Source organism: Equus asinus, chromosome 11 (assembly GCF_041296235.1).
Source record: "Equus asinus isolate D_3611 breed Donkey chromosome 11, EquAss-T2T_v2, whole genome shotgun sequence".
NCBI classification, from domain to species: domain Eukaryota; kingdom Metazoa; phylum Chordata; class Mammalia; order Perissodactyla; family Equidae; genus Equus; species Equus asinus.
Genome location: NC_091800.1, coordinates 73,531,541 through 73,550,646, shown reverse-complemented (window position 1 = coordinate 73,550,646; position 19,106 = coordinate 73,531,541). Strand labels below are relative to the sequence as shown.

The 19,106-nt window shown below is 43.0% G+C and overlaps 1 protein-coding gene across 2 annotated transcripts in view; it reads left to right on the top strand.

The window, feature by feature from the left end:
• TMTC4 (transmembrane O-mannosyltransferase targeting cadherins 4) overlaps positions 1 to 19,106 on the top strand; it is a 59,580-nt gene that overhangs the window by 29,656 nt on the left and 10,818 nt on the right. Inside the window, exons 6-14 of one of the 2 annotated variants that reach the window (XM_044779736.2) lie at positions 1,976 to 2,073; positions 4,962 to 5,054; positions 5,278 to 5,442; positions 6,274 to 6,476; positions 7,799 to 7,970; positions 8,057 to 8,188; positions 15,215 to 15,294; positions 15,465 to 15,572; positions 15,681 to 15,822. In XM_044779736.2, coding sequence (XP_044635671.2) covers positions 1,976 to 2,073; positions 4,962 to 5,054; positions 5,278 to 5,442; positions 6,274 to 6,476; positions 7,799 to 7,970; positions 8,057 to 8,188; positions 15,215 to 15,294; positions 15,465 to 15,572; positions 15,681 to 15,822 — 1,193 coding nt within the window. The remainder of the gene's footprint in view (positions 1 to 1,975; positions 2,074 to 4,961; positions 5,055 to 5,277; positions 5,443 to 6,273; positions 6,477 to 7,798; positions 7,971 to 8,056; positions 8,189 to 15,214; positions 15,295 to 15,464; positions 15,573 to 15,680; positions 15,823 to 19,106) is intronic. The other variant, XM_070520120.1, reaches the window with a different exon arrangement.

The following is a 19,106-nucleotide window of genomic DNA, read 5'->3' as shown; positions in this document are numbered from 1 at the left end:
CTCCCCAAACACTTAATTCTTGGTTTCCTGATCGAGCAATTTAATGAGAACCAAGATCTGTCTTTTCACAATGTAATGAACTTGGCCCATTTCTGTGACAAGGGGACTGATCAACCACCGCCATGACTACTGCATCAAAGCCCCATTGGAAATCTGTCTCCCTGGAACCTGGAGCAGTTTTGCTCATTCATGTGCAGCAAACATTTATTGAATGCTTTCTGTGGTCCCAGCGCTGTACCAAGTGATTTTTTTTAATGTTTAGTTTTTAATATGGTTTTTTCCCCTAAAGATTGGCCCTGAGCCAACATCTGTTGCCAATCTTTATCTTTTTTCCTTCTTCCCTCCAAAGCTCCCCAGTACATAGATGTATATTCTAGTTGCAGGTTCTTCTAGTTCTGCTATGTAGGACGCCTCCTCAGCATGGCTTGATGAGCGGTGCTAGGTCCATGCCCAGGATCCGAACCAGTGAAACCCTGGGCCGCCAGAGTGGAGCGCGTGAACTTAACCACTTGGCCACGGGGCTGGTCCCTTTAATATGGTTTTTAATCCTTACACATAGTTAAGAAAATTTAGAAGGAACGACAGCTTATACAATGAAAAATAAGACTTCCTCCCTCCCCTGCTTGAACTTTTCTTCTTAGAACTGTTCAGAAACTACTGTAGATGGTTTCTTGTATATTTTCCAGAGATGTGTTTTGCATTTACAAAATATTTATATAATTTTAAACACAAATGACCACATGTTTCTATATAGTTTTTCCTTCTCAAACAGGGAATAAGTAGATAATGTTGCCCTTTTTTATAGGTGAGGTCATCGAGACGGCATGAATAACTTGCTCAAGGTCACATAGCAAATAGCAGAGCGGGACTTTAGACCAGGAGTTCCGGTTTTAAGGGAATCGATTCACAGGTGTCAGGATTCATAGGCACCCTGGGCAAGCTGAAGATTTGGTCCTCCAAGCAGGTTCACTTGGCCCCCCTTCAACTGTGTCTGTTTTAAATGTTTACTCACCATCTATCTAGGTGAGGAGGTGAGGGCCTCACAAAAGACGAACAGAGAGGAGCGTCACATGGGGCCCTTCCTCTCCTCCCAGGCAGTTCAGCTCTGGCCCCCAGAAGCATATACTACCCACCAATGTGTAGCCAGACCCTTCCTCAGAAGGCAGTTTAGGACCCATCAGTTATCACTCGAGCTCAGCCCCACCCGAGCTTCTTACTGCAGTGTTCACATTTCTAATGATACTTTGGCTTCCTGTTGATGCTTGGGTCCTCATGCGGACTGGCAGCCCAGCCTGGCCTGTGCCTTTACCTGCCCCAGGTGCTAGGTGGGTGCCAGGCCTCGGGCAGTGGTCCTGCGTCCTTCACAGATGAGAGCTATTCCATGCTGGTAGCAGAGCAGACCCGTCTTGACGCCACCTGATGTTGAGAGAACCCGCGCTCCTGTCCCAGGAGTAGTTGAGATTTGCAGAGCTGCTCTGGACTCCTATCCCGGGAGGACTGGAGATTCTCGGAGCAGCCCAGGCATTCCCATCGCCCCTGTTGTGACAGCAGCAGTAACTGCTGGGGTCATCGCGTGCAACCGGATGCAGTGCTTATGCTCTCAGTGGGAGTTCTCATCACCACTTGTCAGACTGGCGTATTAGGTGATTGGCAGGTTGGGAAGAAGGAACTTGCCCCATGGGGACTCTGTGGTGAGATACCTTTGTGGCCAGAGCTTCATTACAATGCCTCCCAAAGGCACTGGACACCTGCTAGGGTATGCCTTGAGAGGGAACCTGTGTGCCATTTAGAGGGTGCTGTCTAACTAGAAATGCAGGGGTGTAACACTCTCACCCACAGCGAAATGCTGTCAGAAAACCGAACTGTTTTTAAATTGTAGCTGTTTAAGCTGCAGGCTTAGAATTGTATTCCTGGTGCTAGCAAGACTGAGCTGTGTTGCATGACTTTTACGTTTATCATTTCTCTTAATTGGCAGATAACAAGGAGGGAACACATTCTACCTTCTGGGTGTTGCTGAGTATCCTCCTGGGAGCACTGGCCATGCTGTGCAAAGAGCAAGGGATCACCGTGCTGGTAAGACCCAGGACTCGGTTAGGGCCTGCTCTCTGTATGCATCCTTGCCCATCCTATAAAGACAAATTGGGCTGGCCCTGCCTATGTGGCCTCCCCTACTTCTCTACCCCATTGCCGGCCTGCAGTCATAGACCTTTCTGGACCAATTACTTGTGCTGTCATGATCCTGGCATTTCAGATGGGAATTGATGGTCTCTGTTGACTACCATTAGCAACTGGTGGAAATGGAGAATGGGAAATTCTTAAAGCCTGGTGATTAGCTCTCTTGGAGCAATCCTGTAGAAAAGGAGAAAAGAATGGTTTGAGGTTTCTGGGATTCTCTCATATTTCAACAGTCCTAAGTACAGCAGTGTTCTGACCCCATCACTGCTTCTGGTCCTGATTAAACAAGTATTGATATATGTTATGTTAAACTCGGCTGCAACTGGAAATGTCAGAGAGGAGAGGAGAGGGCCTCTGAAGAGTAGAGGCATATACCTCCTGTGTCTAATCTGAATTGAAGCCCCAGGAAGGGAGAGACATGGACATCCACTTTCCTTTTTCTCCATTCTAGCCAAATCTCTGCCTTATATCATTAGAGGGAAATTTAGAAATTAGGCATGTGAGCAGAGGTAGAGAAATGGAAAACAAAGGTGTGGGATGTGCATGGCTCATCTGGGAAAAGCTTGGGAAAGAAAGAGCAAAGCTATTTGGGGTTTCACAAGTCAAGGCAAAGATCAGCGGTTTTATTGGGCTCAATCTGTAAGATTAAGGTTAGCTAGTTAGGAAATGGCATAGAAAGAATTACTGTGCAAAGATACTTGAATTTCTTAAGTTACTGTTTTAAAGTTTGCTCTAAATCAATGTTTCCCAAGCTTGGCATTATTGACATTTTGGGCTGGATCATTCTTTCTATTGGGTGGCTGTCCTGTGCATTCTAGGATGTTAGCAGCAGCCCTGGCCTATACCCACTAGATGCCAGTAGGACCCCCTCAGTTGTGACAACCTAAACTGTCTCCAGACATTATCAAGCATCCCCTGAGGGACAAATTCATCCTACTTAGAACCACTGCTCTGAACCCTTGCTTCTCAAAGTGTGGTTTGAGGTCCAGCAGCATTGGCATCTTCTGGGAGCATATTAGAAATTTAGGATCTTGGACCCCACCCCAGGCCTGCTGAATCAGAATCTCCATTTAACAAGGTCCCCAGGTGCCTCCTACATAGAGTAACATTTGTACTAAAGCACTAAAGAATTAGGTTGAATTTATGTGAATAAAGATATGGTGAACTTTAGCTGTTTGAAAAAATTTTATTAGAATGTGGACATTTTTATGATACATTTAAATGGAAGGAGAAGGGAGTGCCAAACAGGTTTGGCTCAATCCTTGTGATGACATGGCCCCATTGCCCCATTGGTAACTGTTCTGTAGGCCACAGGCAGAAAAGCAAACAGTGTAAGAAGACAGCGACAGCTCAACAGGGAGCTGCTGCCTTCTAGAAAATGATTTACACCCAGGCAGAAATGGTCTTCTGTGACCCACTAAAATCATGTATCACATGGGTGAATAAAACCAAAATTCTTTGAAATGATTAACCCAGCACTGGCCCATATATTGGATAATTAATGACTCCAAGCATTTATGGGAGAGTGTTAAGTAGGGATGTCATCCTTGCTTTGAAAACCATGAATTACCTCTGGCTTCTGATGATTTATGATCTTCTTTGCCACAAAGCCCCATATTAAAAAGACCCAAGTCATTTAGGGGCAGCTTTAACCATATGCACTGTGTATATTCTGACCACTTTGTACCGATTGAGCAGGGAGTTCTGCTAGATGATGTTACCTGTGGCAGTGACATCTATAGAAAGTCCATTTCAGGGTTGACAATGGAATCCATGGCTCATCCAGCCTTCAGCCTGTGACTGTAGGTATAATACCTGGCTAAGAAACTATCATGGTGCTGTTGGAAGCTGGTGGCGTAGGTGGAGCTGCAGTATCACACTCCCCAAATCCAGTAGCTTCACGTAATTGTGGTTATTGTTCACCTAACAGTCGTGGGAGAGGCTTCACATGACAGAGGTGGCTTTCCTCCACATGGTGGACCCAGGCTGGCGGAGGCTCTGCCATCTCGAGTGCGTAATTTCTGAAGTCGCCCTGATCTTCTCCATGGTCTCCATCACAGCCGCCAAAGGGGAAACAAGTGGAGGAGCGTGCCCGGGTCTATAACCAGACCTCCGAGTTGGGGCATCATCCTTTCTTCCCACGTTCCCTCAGCTGGAACTCAATCACGTGACCCTGCTTAACCCCAGGGGAGGCTGGGAAATGCAGTCTGGCTGTGTGCCCAGCAACTACAGAAAGCTGGTGGACAACCAAGAGTCTGAACCTGAGAGAGCTCTAAAGACCCCTCAGAGATTATTCTGTGTGCTCTGGTCCTGCTTCTGCTGCCCTTGCCAAAATCAGTCAGCGCGTGAGATTCTGGAGGTGTATTTACTTATGTGGCTGGGTTTTTGAGGTTGAGGCCGTTATCTTCACAGGCATAATTACACACAGGTAACCACCCTGTTACATCAACTGAGGGACTGTTTTACAGTAAAGAAAAAAAAAAGGGAAGAGGACCTCTGCAGAACTTCTGGGAACCCCGAATTTCTAGCTATCCTGAAAGTTATGGCACTTTTATATGCAGACTATGAAATGATGGCTGACAGGGATTTACTTAATAAAATATATTACCATGAGCTAATTTCATACGAACAATAGGGGAAGTTTATTTTAGAGCTGAAGAGGTCTTCCATGATTATCTAATCTACTACATTCCTTGTCTAGATTCAGTAATAAATTGTGAAGTATAATTGCTACCTAATCAGAGTCAGGCTCTCCCGTCACTGATTGCCTTGCTTTGCCTCCTTAGGGGTTGAATGCCGTCTTTGACATCTTGGTGATAGGCAAATTAAATGTTCTGGAAATTGTCCAGAAGGTACTACATAAGGACAAGTCATTAGAGGTGAGTATATACGTCTGTCTCCAACTCAAACATAGAAAATGTCAAGTACCAGCTGATTTAAAATGCCATTTTCAAAGTATTTCTTGCAATTTCGAATTCTGATAGCGAGCTCTTTAAAGAACCGTGTCAGCGAGGTTCAGGCAGAATTGTGCATTTGTACATGGCGTGGCCACACTTTTATTTGAAAATCTGCAACATCAGGGACTTTGCGGTGTCCTTTCAGAGCATTGGCGTGCTCAGGAATGGGGGCCTCCTCTTCAGAATGACCCTCCTGGCCTCGGGGGGAGCAGGGGTGCTCTTCGTGCGCTGGAGAATCATGGGCACCGGGCCACCGGCGTTCACCGAGGTGGACAACCCCGCCTCCTTCGCCGAGAGCATATTCGTCAGGGTGAGTCTTGAGTCTGCTCACCCTTGGCTTGTCTTCTCTGCCCACCAAATTCTCAGGCCCTTTTTCCCTCCTCCTCATCTCCCTCCCCAGCACACCCACAAAATCCCTAATAAATGGAACACCTCCATCTTCGTTTGCTCCCACCGAGGATATTCTAGGATGAAACCAGGTTTTTATTAGGGGATTGAGAGGGTTTAGATCCCTTGTAGTTCCTTTCTAATCAAAATTAAAAAGGAGTGGTTCCTTCTAATATCAAGTTTCCTGCCAGCCTTGTTAAAATGTCCCCTGACCCCATTACTTTTATTATAAAGGAAATTGACGTAGTGTGGTTAAGACAAAGTAGAACAATATTGGTGCTATCTTTAAAAACCTAAGGGTGTCAAGACTTTTTATTGTAAAGGTTTTCTTTTTCTGAAGACAAGAGTGTGAAGCTACAGATTCTTAGCTGTGCATTTCATAGAGACAGAAATCAAGAGAAAGACCATAAAACCCTATTCTTATGGTGTTAGGCAGATAGATGACCCCTGGGCCTCGGATTTCCTGGGTCACAGACTTTGAGCATCCACTAAGTAAATGGGACATCGTTTGACCAGAAATATAACAAATGTATAGCACAGTCTGGTGGTTTTACTGTATTTTTATGTATTAAAATATGAATGCATTTAATAAATTGCAAACTACAGCCCTATGTCCAATGTAGAAAGTGGCAACATTTTATTTTATACACTTGCTCTCGTTGAATAGAGGCATATGGATGCCTCAAAAGTGGAGTTATATTCTTTTTTTCAAGTTCAGTATCAAATAAATGTTTGTTTTCCTTTTGACTGACAGGCCATAAACTATAATTACTACTATTCATTGAATGCCTGGCTGCTGCTGTGCCCCTGGTGGCTGTGTTTTGATTGGTCAATGGGCTGCATCCCCCTCATTAAGTCAGTCGGTGACTGGAGGGTAATTGCACTAGCAGCTCTCTGGATCTGCCTAATTGGGCTAATACGCCAAGCCCTGTGCTCTGAAGACAGCCACAGAAGAAGGTGAGAGGTGCCCTGAATCTTAACTTCCACAGGCGTTGAGTCAGAAGCATTTTGCTAAATCCAACACTCATCATTTTAACGATTTTGTGGAAGTAATGTCTAGGGACCTTGATTTCAAATACATATTTATGGCTAGGATGAGTTCCACCCATTTGGAACCCATCGCTGGCTTTCACTCGTGGGGAGTGAACATGAAGGAGGGTGAGGTGGGAGCTGCCCTGTCTCCCCTCCCCCTTTCCCCATGAAGTAGCATTTTGAGATCCTTTTCGCTGTAGGTGGTAAAGAGTAATTTATGGTCGGAACAGGGAGTGTAATTGATGTGTGTTGTGCCCATTATTTCACCATTCTCCTTCAGAAAACCCTGGTGGGAACTCTGGTGATTCCTCCTGTTGTTGTTTGGTGCAAAATAAACTGCTGCCTCAGAGAGACTATTCTTTCTCACCAAAAAAGAGGAAAAAAAGAAAAAAAAAGGTTATTGAGAAAATAATTGGGGGGAAAACAAATGTGTTTCATGAGAAAGAAAACTATTTAAGATGATTTCCTTTAAGCATAAGTGTTTATGGAATTTGATTAGTAATTTCTCAAATTGTTTCACGTTCACCTATGTCTTAAATTGGTTCGTGATTCTAAAGGGCAACAAACTTTAATCCCAATTCACTTATACATGTGCAATAGGATTTTATTATTTTAAATACTGTTGGCACAGGGTCCAGGAAGGAGCCACCAAACTTGACCCTACTTCTTAATTCCTCCTCTTGCATCATATGGGACATTAGAAATAATTGCCTAGTTCCAGAAGTGTTTCATTGCCCAGCTGTCTTTTTATTTGCCTGAAATTTGTGGTGATGTCACACCGAAAAATGATATTAGTTTATTTCAGATTTTATAAAGTATAACCTAGTTAAGTATTATTGTTCCTGTTAAGTTTAGGGAGAAGATTTTTTTTTTCCCATGAAAACTATATTGGACTAATTGGGACCAATCTCCACTGAGCTCTTCAGTGCCTGTATGGTGTGAGGTAGAGTTAGGAGTCAGTGAATTAATAAGGCCTCACAGATGTAGTCATTCCAACTTTCTTCATATGAATTGCATGACTTGTAAGTTTTATCCTCATGCCTGGTGCTAACTTAGTAAGATTTTTATGTCTTATCCTAATACAGCCAGGCTAAACCCTCTCTATTGATGACACTTTTTTGCTGCTGCTGCTACCTTTTCTCAATTGATGGAATGAAAAAAAAAGTCTTTTATCATTAATTTAATGGTGAGTAAGACATTTTTTTGAGATGTCTGCAATAGCCGTTTAAGTACTTCTCATTTTCCAGGATCCTTACGCTGGGCCTGGGATTTCTCATTATCCCATTTCTTCCTGCAAGTAACCTGTTCTTCCGAGTGGGCTTTGTGGTTGCAGAGAGAGTCCTGTACCTCCCCAGTGCTGGGTACTGCATGCTGCTGACTTTCGGATTTGGAACTCTCAGTAAACACACGAAGAAAAAGGTATTGGCCAAGAGTGGTGCCATTCCTAACCAGGACGACTGGATGGATCTTACTGATGACATTTATCCTGTCTCTCTCTTCTTAAGAAACTAGTTGCTGCTTTTGTACTGGGAATTTTGTTCATAAACACACTGAGGTGCATGATTCGCAGCGGCGACTGGCGGAGTGAAGAGCAGCTTTTCAGAAGTGCCCTGTCTGTGTGTCCTCTCAATGCCAAGGTATGCTGGCTGCCCTGTTTCTTTAGAAAGACTTTACTAGGATATAGTTGAAGTTCGACAGCTAAAAGTGAAGAATGTTTACCTTCACACAGAATCTTGCATAAGACCATGACCAAATCCTTGGGTTTTTCTTTGTTGTCGTTTTTTTTTTTTAATGATTTAGATAGAATTTGTTAAAATTCCACTTAGCCAAAATAATTCAAAAGAAATTGTTAAAAACAGACAATGTCAATGCAACAGCACATTACTTAAATGAGGTTTTATTCATCTTCCAGTTGGTCCAGTCACCCTTTGAAGTGGTGGCAGGGGGAGTGACACCGCACAGGGGCCTGGGGGAGGCACGTAGTTGAACCGTTGAGACCCCATTTCAAAACACGCGCTCCAGCCACAGCATTCACTAGCTTCCTCCAATCTATAACTGGAAGAGCGTAATGCCCGTGAAGGGACAGCAGTTTGGTTTGGGGAGTTTAAATTATGCTTTTTGGTGTGAAATAGGACGCGTTTCTGTCACCTGTGGTTTCTCTGCTTGTGATTCCTTTTGTCAGAGTAAGTAAAATAAATGTATAGATTTTAAACTTGGCAGTGTTTTTGTTGAAGCAGTCTGAAAGGAATTTGTTCCACCTGTGTTCTTGATGAATCAAGCTCTTCGTTTAACCAGGAGTGCCTCTTTGGGCGAAACTGAACTTTTTTGAACTTTTAGTGCCCTTGTCTATAAGGGGCATAATCCCTATCTCCTGGTTTGACTGTGAGGCCTTAAGACAATATGGCATCTGAAGTGCCCTGACATGGTAGGTGCTCAAGAAATGTTAGCTTTCTTAGGCTTACTTTAGTTTTGATTGTCGCCTTAGATGACAAGAAGGCAGTGCTACTTGCTCAAAATGGGAGGGCAAGGGGTTAGGTTAGAAGAGTTTTCTTGTAGTATAGATTATTATTATTATTATTAAATAATGATACATTCTCTCTTGCATCATCAGAATTGCAGCTTCCTAGGATGCTTAAAAGAGATCCTTTGTGGGGGCAAAAAAGAACTTTGTGGAGTTCTGTCTCATTCCACATTCTATGTTAAGAGAAGGCAATGACTTCAGGCAAAATTATATGAGTTAATCTAATGAATAGTTGACTTCTTACTTTGACCCTGAAGTGAAGAATAGTATCAAAGGTGCTGGCTCTTTGTTTTTTTCTTGAATTAAAAAAATCTTGTTCATGTTTGGTAGTTAAAACGTGACTTAAATAAAAGAGTGAATGACTTCAAGCTTTTATTGTTAATTTGATTTGTTGGCCTATCAATTTGTCTTATGCTACTAAAAATAAATTGCCTGTGATTTAATTTCATAAATGTTAATGGACTTGCTTTATTTTTGCTTTTCTGTTTGAATCACAGTAATTACGCCTTCTATTTATATAGTCATTCCCCATGAGGAACTCAGATTTCTTTGTAGAGGCTCTATAATTAATCTCCATTATCCTCTCTCTAAGGTTTTTAGAGAGAGGGTATTATTTTCTTTATTTTTCCAAATGGGAGAAACTGAGGCATAGAAAGGTTAGTATTTAGGTGACTAGATAGAGACCTGGTATGGTGCAGTGTCCAGATCAGATTATCCTAGTAAATGAAGGGGGATGGGACATATGTGACGTTTGTGCCTCTACATCTGCCCTAGTAAGTGATTTCATATGTTATAGGTTAGAAAACACAGGGTGTGCACACAGTCATCCTGTGTCTGTGTATATAGTTTTCTCTCTTTAATTTAAGACATACGTGAAAGACCTCATTTTCAACGTGAACCCGATAGTGATGGTCCTTTCTAAGAACTCTTTTCATTATCAGTATCAGCAAGATAGAGATTTTTTTTTTTACCTTCTACTGTAAATTGCAGTGTAATAAAATTGTCTTTACTTCCTTTCTTTGGAAAAAAGCTAGGTTGGTTTCAGGGAAGCGATCTCACTTAGGAAGACACTGGTTTTTGTTCAACTCTGTTGCAGGCAATACATTTTCTGTACTGGTTTCACTTTATATTCATTGAATGTTAAGTAGGCAGTTGGCACCTGGCTCCAGATTAGGCCCAGATTTACAAACTGAGACTCGATCGTAATATCCACATAGGTCATGCTGGTGCCTGGTCTGCGTTTGAATTACCTACAGTGTCTTGCATATGGTAGGGGCTCAGTATTAGTGATTGAACTGGGCCAAATGGAAATTGCATTCCTTGAGCCTACTTAGTGGATGAGATACCAAGTATCTGATTATATGTATAGTCACTTTTAGTTTTTAAGGCTTAAAAGTACGTTGCACTTTGTGTCAACTCTGTAATACAATTCTAAATTCCTTTAACAATGGAAAGGATCACTTACCACAATGAGATATTTCCTTAAGGATGAACCAGAATGGGTTATAGGATTTTTATGTGTTTAAAACATTTTAAGTTTGGGCTGGCCCCATGGTATAGTGGTTAAGTTCGGCGTGCTCTGCTTTGGAAGCCCAGGTTCACAGGTTTGGGGATCCTGGGTGCAGACCTACACGACTCATCAGCCATGCTGTGATGGCGACCCACATTCAAAACAGAGGAAGATTGGCAACAGATGTTAGCTCAGGCCAAATTTTCCTCAGGAAAAAAAAATTTAAGTTTAACATCAAATATTGGCAGAATATTTGAAACAAGTTGGTTTTAGCAGTGGTGTTAAGGGCCTTGCGTTGTTGATGCTTTTACGTCGTTTGTGTTGCATGTCCCTGGGTTGCAGTGGTGAGTGTTATCTGTGGCTTCTGTGATGCTCCACTGCCGCAATGTATGAATCACAAAGGCTAGAGGGAAAGTTCAGGAGTAAACAGGCTTTTTCAATCTTTTCCATTCCACGGAAACAAAAATCAATCGTTCTTTAAACACTATTTTAAGGAAACTATTCGTGAGGGTATTTTGCTTTTTTTTTTTTTACGATAGGTCATCTAGGCAACTGTTTTCTATTCAAATAATTCCCTCCATATAAGCCATGGGATAAGGCTGGCCTGGGTGAACCTGTTTGCAGTTCTTGACGTTGGAAAGCTTGCCTTCTAGGCTGCATCAGATCTTTGGTTCCATTGAAATAACCGCAGTCTGAATTTCCAGAGTGCCCTGCTTTCTCTCCGGATCCTCTGGTCTCTGGCATTCTGGGTGTTGAACAGAACACTCTCTATGCTGCAGAGGGCAGTTGAACACTGTCTGAGCTTTTTATTGAGAAAACAGAATTTCCCCGGAACAAAGGCGAGCAGCAGGAGCTCAGGGGCGGAAGAGGCGGGAGTCTTGTTGAAGTCTGAGCAGAAGCTGTATTTGTATTCTGGGGACCACAAGCGCATCGCTCACGGGTTGTCTCCAGATTCGGTTCTTTTGTGCGTGGGACAGGAGGTGAAGCAGGGCTTCCAGGCTGCGGCTGGGGAGGCGCCAAGTCGAATCGTTTAGAATACATCTTTCAATGCGTGCTCGGGCAGGGCATTGACCAGCCTCCTCCAAGCTGTAATTTGAAGATGATAGTGCCTGCGAATGGGCAATAATTTGGTTCAGGAAGTTTAAATTACACTGTGTGCTGCCCAAAAGCACACATTTCTATCATTGTGCTTTCGCTGCTCGTGATTCCTTTTGTCAGATTAGGTAAAAAGAAATGTATGTACTTTAAAATCGGCAGTTAAAAAAATCTGTTGCATTTGTGCTTAAAGAATGTCGCTCCATACCCTTCCAGAAATATTAGTGTTCATGAAGACATGCTATAACTGTAGGTTACAATTGATACGGCGGGATATGGTTATGTTTTCAGAGGGGGTTTTGAAGTGTTCTGATGTGATGCTACTGGAATGTGTTTAAACAATTATTGTATTTCACGATATATTCATTTGCTGGGGTTGCCATAACAAAGTACCACAGACGGGGTGGTTTAAACAACAGAAGTTTATTTTCTCGCAGTTCTGGAGGCCAGGGGTCCTCCAGAGGTCCAAGATCAAGGCGTCATCAGGGTTGGTTTCTCCTGAGGCCTCTCCTTGGCTTGCAGAAGGCAGCTTCTCGCTGTGTCCTCATGTGGTCTCGCCTCTGTCTGCATGCGTCCCTGGGTCTGTGTGTGTCCAAATTTCCTTTTCTTATAAGGACACCAGTCACATTGGATTAGGGACCCTGACAGCCTCCTTTTACCTTAATCACGTCTTTAAAGGTCCTGTCTCCAAATGCAGTCACATTCTGAGGTGCTGGGGGTTAGGGCTTCAACATAGGAATTTGGGGAGACACAATTCAGCCCTAACACACAACAAGAAAAACTATTTTACTTTGAGAAAAATAGTAGATGGTACGAATGAATGGGCCTAGAAATCACCTCGAGCAGTCAGCCCCATCTTCACCCAGCACCCTAATAAATGGATGTGATACCGTGAGAAAAAAACAGAGGCTTTGGAGCTGGGGTTCAAATCCAGCACCACAACCTTGGGTAAGACGCTTAACGATGCTGAAGCAGCCCCTCAGCTCGGAAGGGAGGGTAACGGCAGCCACCTGGCATGGCTGCTGTGAGAAGAGACTGTGTGTACGGTGCCGACCCTGCACCTGGCTCAGGGCAGCCCCCAGCCTGTGCCGGCTCCTGATGTCACTGTTGTTATTACTAGTCACCCTCAACACACCTAATTGAACGAATTTCTGTGGCATCATCTCCTCTGAGATAGCTATTGACCTTTACGTTGTAAGCGTCCAACAGGAGCTTTGGATCATCAATTCATACTTCAGATAATAATCCTCATGAGTCTGTGCAGGTCTGCTGGCCCAGTGGCAGGTTGGGTCCCAGCTCCTTCCCTTATAATGTTTTCTGAGCCCGCTTGAGAAAATGCCATTAAGTTGGCTTCCCTGGTGCCCTTGAGTTAAGATGACCTGAGAATTTCTGGGAGGTTTGCAGCAATGAGTCTGTCTCTTCCAGTCTGCTTTACCACCCTCTTCAGTCATTAAGAATTCTCTCCTTATTCTCTCTCTCTTTTTAATTGAGGCAAAATTCTCCTAACATAAAATTAACCATTTTTGTTCCTCAAAAAATTAAAAATAGAATTACCAGATGATCTAGCAATTCCACTTCTGGGTATATGTATATGTATACCCAAAAGAATTGAAAGCAGGATCTCAAAGAGATATTTGAACAGAGGTGGTCATAGTAGCAGTATTCACAGTAGCCGAGAGATGGAAGCAACCCAAGTATCCATAGACAGATGAATGGGTGAACAGGATGTGGTACACACATACAATGGAATATCATTCAGCCTTGAAATGGCAGGAAATTCTGACACATGCTACAACATGGATGAACCTTGAGAAGGTTATGCTAAGTGAAATAAGCCAGTCACAAAAAGACAAATGCTGTATGTTTACACTTGTATGAGGTGTTTAGGGTAGTCACATTCATAGCAACAGAAAGTAGAATGGGGCTGGGGGCAGGGGAGAATGGAGAGTTAGTGTTTAATGGGTACAGAGTTTCAAATATCCAAGATGAAGAGTTCTGGAGATTGGTTCCACAACAGTGTGAATATACTTAACCCTACTGAACTTTACTCTTAAAAATGATTAAGATGGTGACTTTTAAGTTATGTTTATTTTACCGCAATTAAAAAATAAACTAAAAAAATTTCCCTTGTTTTTCAGAATAAAATGATTATTATTAACCAGTTTAAAAATTAGCCATTTATAAGTGGACAATTCAGTGGCATTGGTACATTCGGTGTGGTGGGACTACCACCTCTCTCTAGTTCTAGAACATTTCAGCATCTCCTTCTCTTTCTATTGCTGTATGCCTGTTGGTTTCTCTAGCTTTGTAGTTTGATGAGAGGAGTGAAATGAGAAGGTTTTAGGGGAGCTTTTCCTCCGCGGACTGGCTCTCTCTGGGTGATCACACCACCCATGGCTTTACCTCCTGTCCCTGCCGGCCTGCCACGTTGGCGTCCCCAGCCTGCTCCTGAGCTCAGGTGGCCACCTTGGTCTCTCCACTTGGGTTTTGCAAGGACTTCAAATCAGCCTGATTCCTCTCCCCCGAGACAAGCCTAGCCACCCATCATGTCACCTTGAAAGCCGTCAAGCCTTCTCTTGCTCTTGGGACGAAGACTAAACCAGACCTGCCACCTCTCGGGGTTCCCTGTGCAGTCGGCTCCCCACGCTCTCCAGCCTGGTCTCCCTTGCCCTCTGCACCGCAGTGACACTGTGCTTCTCATAGTTGCTCAACCAAATGTCCCAGGCTTCCTCCCAGCCCAGGGACCCTCCCCACTTGCCTGCTCCACCTGGGGTGCTTCCTCCAACGCATCCCCTTGACCTGCTGCCCGCCCCGCTTTTCCCCCCACTGAAAGGCCATTCACAGGACAGCCTCCCCACTCAAACCAGGAGCCGCCCTCAGGACTCACCTTCCTCCTAGGGCCCCGGGTGCCTCCGAGTGACACACTTATGATGCTGTCATTTGACTCACAGCTGCAGCGGGGGGCCAGGAGGCAGGGGTCTGACCGGTTTGCCCACCACTGTGTCTCTAACTGCCAGCAGTGCCTGGGGTGCAGGGGGCATCAGTCTTCACCTGCAGGAATAAGGGAGGAGGAATTTTATTAGTATAAAGCAGAATGTTTGTAATGCTGCAGAAGAAAGGGCTGTGGTTCACAGTACACACTCGTCTTTCTTCCTCTCACGTCCACATGACTTCACATCTCAGCCCCAGTGAGGGACAGGTGTGTGTGGTGGGCGAGGGGGAGTTGAGGGTTTAGCAGTAAAACTAACCCAGCTTCGTAGTTTGCCGCTTTTCTCTGGTGAGCTCTTTAGTTAAGCATCCTTTTGTCATACTTCAGCGAGACCATCTGCTCATTACCACCCTTTCGTGCCATCTTCTCTTACAGGTGGGGGATTAAAGGAACCCTGGCCAGCCCTCTCTAGGGTTTTAGCTAAAGTTTTGGTGGGTGGGTTTTTTCCTAAATATATTTACCTTTTGTTTTCAGTTAGAAGATATGATAGATACCCTGGAACAAAAAAGTCTATCAGCTGATGGTCAGGTTATTATCTATATTTTCAGGTTCACTACAATGTTGGCAAAAACCTGGCCGATAAAGGCAATCAGACAGCCGCCGTCAGATATTACCGGGAAGCTGTGAGGTACTGCAAGCATCTTGTCCCGTTGATATACGTGTCTTGTTTTAACTTTCTAGGATTAAAAACTTGTCCCCATAAAGACCCCAACTTTGAGATATCTTTACCAATTGCTGAGAGTTTGATGAAGACTGCTGAGCATTAACAGACGGCTTGGTTTCTCTCTCCACTTCCAGATTAAATCCCAAGTACGTTCATGCCATGAATAATCTTGGAAATATCTTAAAAGAAAGGAACGAGCTACAGGAAGCGGAGGAGCTGCTGTCTTTGGCTGTACAAATACAGTAAGCTTTGTTTGTATAATTATGCTCATGGCACAGAGATGCGCTCCTGCCTTCTGCGGTCTGAGCCTTTCTTTTCCTCACTTATCTTTTTAAAAAATGCTCCTCCAGGCCGGACTTTGCTGCCGCCTGGATGAATTTAGGCATAGTGCAGAACAGCCTGAAACGGTTCGAAGCTGCTGAGCAGAGTTACCGGACAGCAATCAAACACAGAAGGAAATACCCGGATTGTTACTACAACCTCGGGCGTCTGGTAAGTGGAAGATGCCCTGTGGCTGCGGAGGACAAGCTTGGTTTTTCCTTTATTTATAGTAAAACAACAGTGGTAACACCTATTTTTGCCTCTCTATATCTTACAAAGTTCTTTCACATTAGTTCTCAGTTGAAGGTAGCCATTTGATTTCCTTCTGTGTAACTTTTTAAGCTCTAATTAGAGAGCAGTTCAGCTTGGATTGGCCAAATTTAAGAGATCACAGAGGCAGCAGGTTAAACCAAGGAATAAATTACAATTTTTAATGTCCCTTGTGCCCTGTAAAACAGTACTCCAAGAGGTAACTTCCTGATAAACATCGGCTTCTCTGTTTTTAAAACACGAATAAAAACCGAGATTAAAAAAACAAATTCATAATGTGATTTCTGAGCTTCCATCTTCTCCTTCCTCCAGGGACAGCTCCCTGCACCCCCGGGGCCTTCCTTCTGAGAACTGTTCTCCCCGTAAAAGACGGCTCAGGAGGACAGGATTTATTGCAAAGGGCTTTGAGATGATGCGATGGAGATAGAAAATAATGTGTCCTATAGTGACTTTCTTTTTTTAGTTATTGACATAATATTTATAAAGGTCTGATTGATCTTGATTTTCTTTTTTATAGTTTATTTTTTTACTCAAATAAATATTACAGCAGTAACTAATAGAATAAGTCCAATAATCTTAAAATCTGAAAACATATATTGATAAGTGATGGTGAAATAGATTCCGTCATCATTTCTGAAAAGCCTCCGTGAGTTTTCACAGCTTGATCAGTAAAGTTCTGGATTTCGTTAATAAAGAAAAGAACCACACACAAAAAACATGGTAATGATGTAAGGTGATGAGGTGGTGACTAACCTGATTGTGTTAATCATTTCACAATATATAAGTGTATCAAATCATCACATCGTACATCCTAAACTTAGATATGTTATATGCCAATTTTATGTCAATAAAGCTGGAAAAAGAAAGAAAACTTACCCCCCAAAGTGCAGAATTAAACAAGAATTATTGTATATTCTCCCTTCCCTTAACCCTTTAATTTGGTTTCAAGAAACTAAATACATATGTTCCTCATATATTTAGTTTTATTAAATAAAATTGTTAAGGAAAAAACTTTTTGCTCATTTTAGTGAAACTGGAATACATGCGTAGTGATGTGATTTTTAAGAGAAGTTTATATACAATTTTCTGGATTTTATCTAGCCCAGCCTCTCAGGTGAGATTGCGTCAAAGTTGTTTTAAAGAGATGCCTGTTTATCCTCATTTTGAAGTCCTGAAGCTTCTTGGTCTGGTGGAGTCCTCGTGCTTTCGAACCCAGTGGTTCCCAAAACTGGTTGTATGTCTAAGTCATCCCCCCATCTCAGATTTAGGAAGTCAGAAGCTCCATAGAGGATCGGTATTTACAAAAACCAACAAAATTCCCAGGTGATTCCACTACCGTGTTGTTGGCCCTGCATTTGGGAAGCAGATCTGTCTGAACCTTGAGCAGACAGACTGACCAAGTCAGAGCAGAAGAAACTGTTTAAGGAGAACAAGCTAGAAAACGTGAACTGTTTTAAGTTTATTGAAAGTCCAGGCTTCAGTTTTTACCGTGACGAGAACGTGTTTGGTCTAAACTGCTTTGTTTCTGGACCGGGTACCCATGACTGTGTGAGTTGTGGAGGTAGGATTTTATGCATGAAGGAAAGAAGATGGCAGGAGCATGTGGCTAATGATGGTGAAGTTTTACTTCTCTCACTCTGCATCAGTCACTTTAATTGGGCAGGTACTGATTGTTTTCTAAATTTTAAAGTGAAGTCGCTTATGTGTTTTTATTATTCAAAAAATAGAGAACATGTTTCAGTTACGATGTGTCAAAGGAAGGTACCATCTCTATACACTTACTCTAGTGTGGAAAAGAAGAATTCTTTCTCCCTGGGCACAGGGGGACGGTGGCAGTAATGTGACTGAATCCACACCACAGCAAGGTGTGTGAACAAGGAAGGTTGATAGCAAGATATTCCTGTTGCCCCACTTAACTTTCTCCAGAGCCACTTGACCTTCCATGCCTTTCTGGGTTTTTTTCAGGTTTTTTAATGTTTTAAAATTTTGTGCTTTATGATCTTGCTACATATTTTGCTGTTGAAACAGCTTTCTCTGTGAAACCTGAAGATTCAAGGAGAGCTAAAATTATTCTAGTGCTAAGCTGCTGTAAGGGAGGAAAAAAACCTTTTTCCTCTACCCTCCTGGGTTCTCTGACTGGGGCCCTGCAAATTAGACTGAGCACTGACAGATTAACAAGAGAAAAACAGAGTTTATTAACACATGCATTGTGCATACACATGGGAGAAACTCAGTGATGAGTAACTCAAAGGGATGGTTACAACTTGGGCTTATATAGCATGTTCACAAAGAACAATAAATTTGAAGAGAAGTAACAAGACAAAGGAAGAGGTTGCAGGCTTCCAAGGGTGGCAACAGTCAGAAGGTCAATGTACAGGGGAGAGGAATGAAGTAAGGTTTGTCTGTGTCAGTCCTTCTTCATGACCGTAAAACTTCCCCAGGAAAGGGGACTTATGGAGTCCTCATTTCTCAGTCTCTGCTTTAGCTAGAAAAGAGAAGCTCCAAGAAGCCTTCTTTCTGTATCTGTTGACTCTCAAATGCCAGCAGTGCAATAATCCTTATGCCGAAGTGGTATATTTGGGGTGGCACGTTTTGATCCTCTTCATTGTTCTCTCTGGACAGGAGGGTAGGAAGACAGTAAAACTTCACCATAATGATAAAAGTAGAGACCAAAAAATTCGATTACGTGCAGAGTAGGGTGGATCCTTGCAAAGTTAATGAAGTGAGAATGGGGGATGGGAGCAACTTGGGTATTATCTGAATGCTTGCGTTGGGTGGTTATTGCAGGGGTTACTGTTTCTGGTTACTGTGTCTTTTTAATTAGTTACTCGTATGGCATATACTTATATCCACGTGAATTCTTCTTTCATTCCCTTTTTTTTTTCTTTTTTGGAAGTAGCTTTTTAGGTTATCATTTGCAAAGTGAGTGTGTCTGCCTGCTGCCTTCTAGTTATACTTTAAAGCTCTAACACTTAGCAGTCTTCTCCTTCCCGTAGTAGCTGCCTATCACTGCAATTCCTTGCGGTTTGGAAAAATAGAGAATTTGTGCTCCATCAGCCCTCTGTAATACAGAGTTCCATCCAAAGAAAGGAAGATAGAATGTAAAATGTGGGATTTTACCATGTGCTCCAGTCCTTGGAATTCATCCCACTTGCACGTAGAAGATCCTCTGTAGTATTAGCTGT